Here is a 1,633-nt window from a genome sequence, read left to right as displayed (position 1 = left end):
TAGTAGCTAGTGGGAATGACGAGTTATTGGCCTGCCGTTGACACTGTGGTATTAGTTGAGCTTTGTCCACTAGATGGCAGTTCTTGTCACGCAACACAGCATGTTCTAGGCTAGTTATAACATTGTCCACCCAAGCCTGCGTCGAGAAAATGCATCCTGTGAAGCAGCCGCAAAAGCGCACCTTTTTCGTCTGTGTTTACCACAGCGTTAGTGAGTGATCTTTTGCAATGTTGAGAAGAAGTCGTTTATCAGATTCAGAGATTGAGAAGCTGCTTTTAGAAAGTGATGATAATTTCAGTGACAGTTCTGAAAGTTTTCAAGGTACAGATGTTGAGGCTAGTGAAAGTGACTTCGATTCAGAAACAACTGACGATGAGACACAACTGCAGCAGACGGTACCTATTGAATTTGTGCGTGCTATTTCAGTTCGTATTCAATATTTGTTCAGTGGTAATAGTAGTACAGTTGTGCCTCTAAAACAAAACGATGTGATGAGTTGTTTTATGTGTTTTGTGGATGATGCTTTGTGCACAATGTTAGCTGAACAGACGAACTTATATGCAGAACAGTTCATAGCTTCTCATCCCAATTTAGGAGCACGCTCCAGGGTTCACAGTTGGCAGAATACTACACACGACGAGGTAAAAACACTTATGGGAATGCTTGTACTTCAAGGAATTCTTCGCAAACCAGACCACAAAATGTACTTTTCAAAGAGCGGATCAGTTGACACACCTTTTTTCAGGAAAGTGATGAGTGAAAAGCGGTTTCATCTTCTATTGAAATTCCTCCACTTTGCTGACAATACCTCATATGATTCACTAGGCACTATCAGCAGAAAACTATTCAAAATCCACCACATTATGAAGTATCTGCAGCGTAAATACAGATCAGTGTACATGCCAGAAAGGAACACCAGCGGTGATGAATCGTTGTTGCTCTGGAAAGGACGGCTTGGATGGAATCAATATATTCCATCAAAGCATAGCAGATTTGGCATCAAATTGTACAAACTCTGTGAAAACACTTCCAGGTATATATGGGACTTTCTTGTTTACATTGGAGAGGACACTAATTATGGTATCCACTATCCAGATGAAAAAATAACCTCTCGAATTGTTTTGGAGCTTGCACATGATCTACTTGGGAAGCGCCACTGTATTTATCTTGACAACTGGTACACCAGTATAGATTTGGTGGACAAACTAACCAGCAATATCACCGATGTTGTTGGCACAATCGGGCAAGACAGGAAGGGGTTCCCTGACTTCATAAAAAAGGAAAAACTGAAGGAAGGGGAGTACATAACAGGGTACAAAGGCAAGTAGATGGAAATGAAATGGAAAGACAAAAGAGACGTCGTTATGGTCAGCACCTTCCATGACGATACATTCATAAATGTAAACTCGAAGAAGGGTATCTTTCAAAAGCCACAAGTTGTCGTTGACTAAAACAAGATATGGGGGGGGGGGGGGGGGGGGGTGGATAGGTGCGAATCTCACTTACAAAGCTACCAGATGGCCAGAATCAGGCTGAAAAAATACTATCAGAAACTTTTCCACGACTTTTTGGACATTGCATGCTACAATGCATACATTTTGTACAAGAATCATGGTGGCGAACAAAGTAGAAT

The 1,633-nt window shown here is 41.5% G+C and overlaps 1 protein-coding gene across 1 annotated transcript; it reads left to right on the top strand.

Moving 5' to 3' along the window:
• The first annotated feature begins 227 nt into the window (after positions 1–227).
• LOC124613846 (piggyBac transposable element-derived protein 4-like) lies at positions 228–1,328 on the top strand. The gene has a single exon (XM_047142570.1). It carries the CDS (start codon positions 228–230, stop codon positions 1,326–1,328), a length of 1,101 nt encoding a protein of 366 aa, XP_046998526.1.
• Positions 1,329–1,633: the final 305 nt, after the last annotated feature.

This window comes from Schistocerca americana, chromosome 4 (assembly GCF_021461395.2).
Source record: "Schistocerca americana isolate TAMUIC-IGC-003095 chromosome 4, iqSchAmer2.1, whole genome shotgun sequence".
Classification (NCBI taxonomy): Eukaryota; Metazoa; Arthropoda; class Insecta; order Orthoptera; family Acrididae; genus Schistocerca; species Schistocerca americana.
This window is presented reverse-complemented; position numbering and strand designations above follow the sequence as displayed.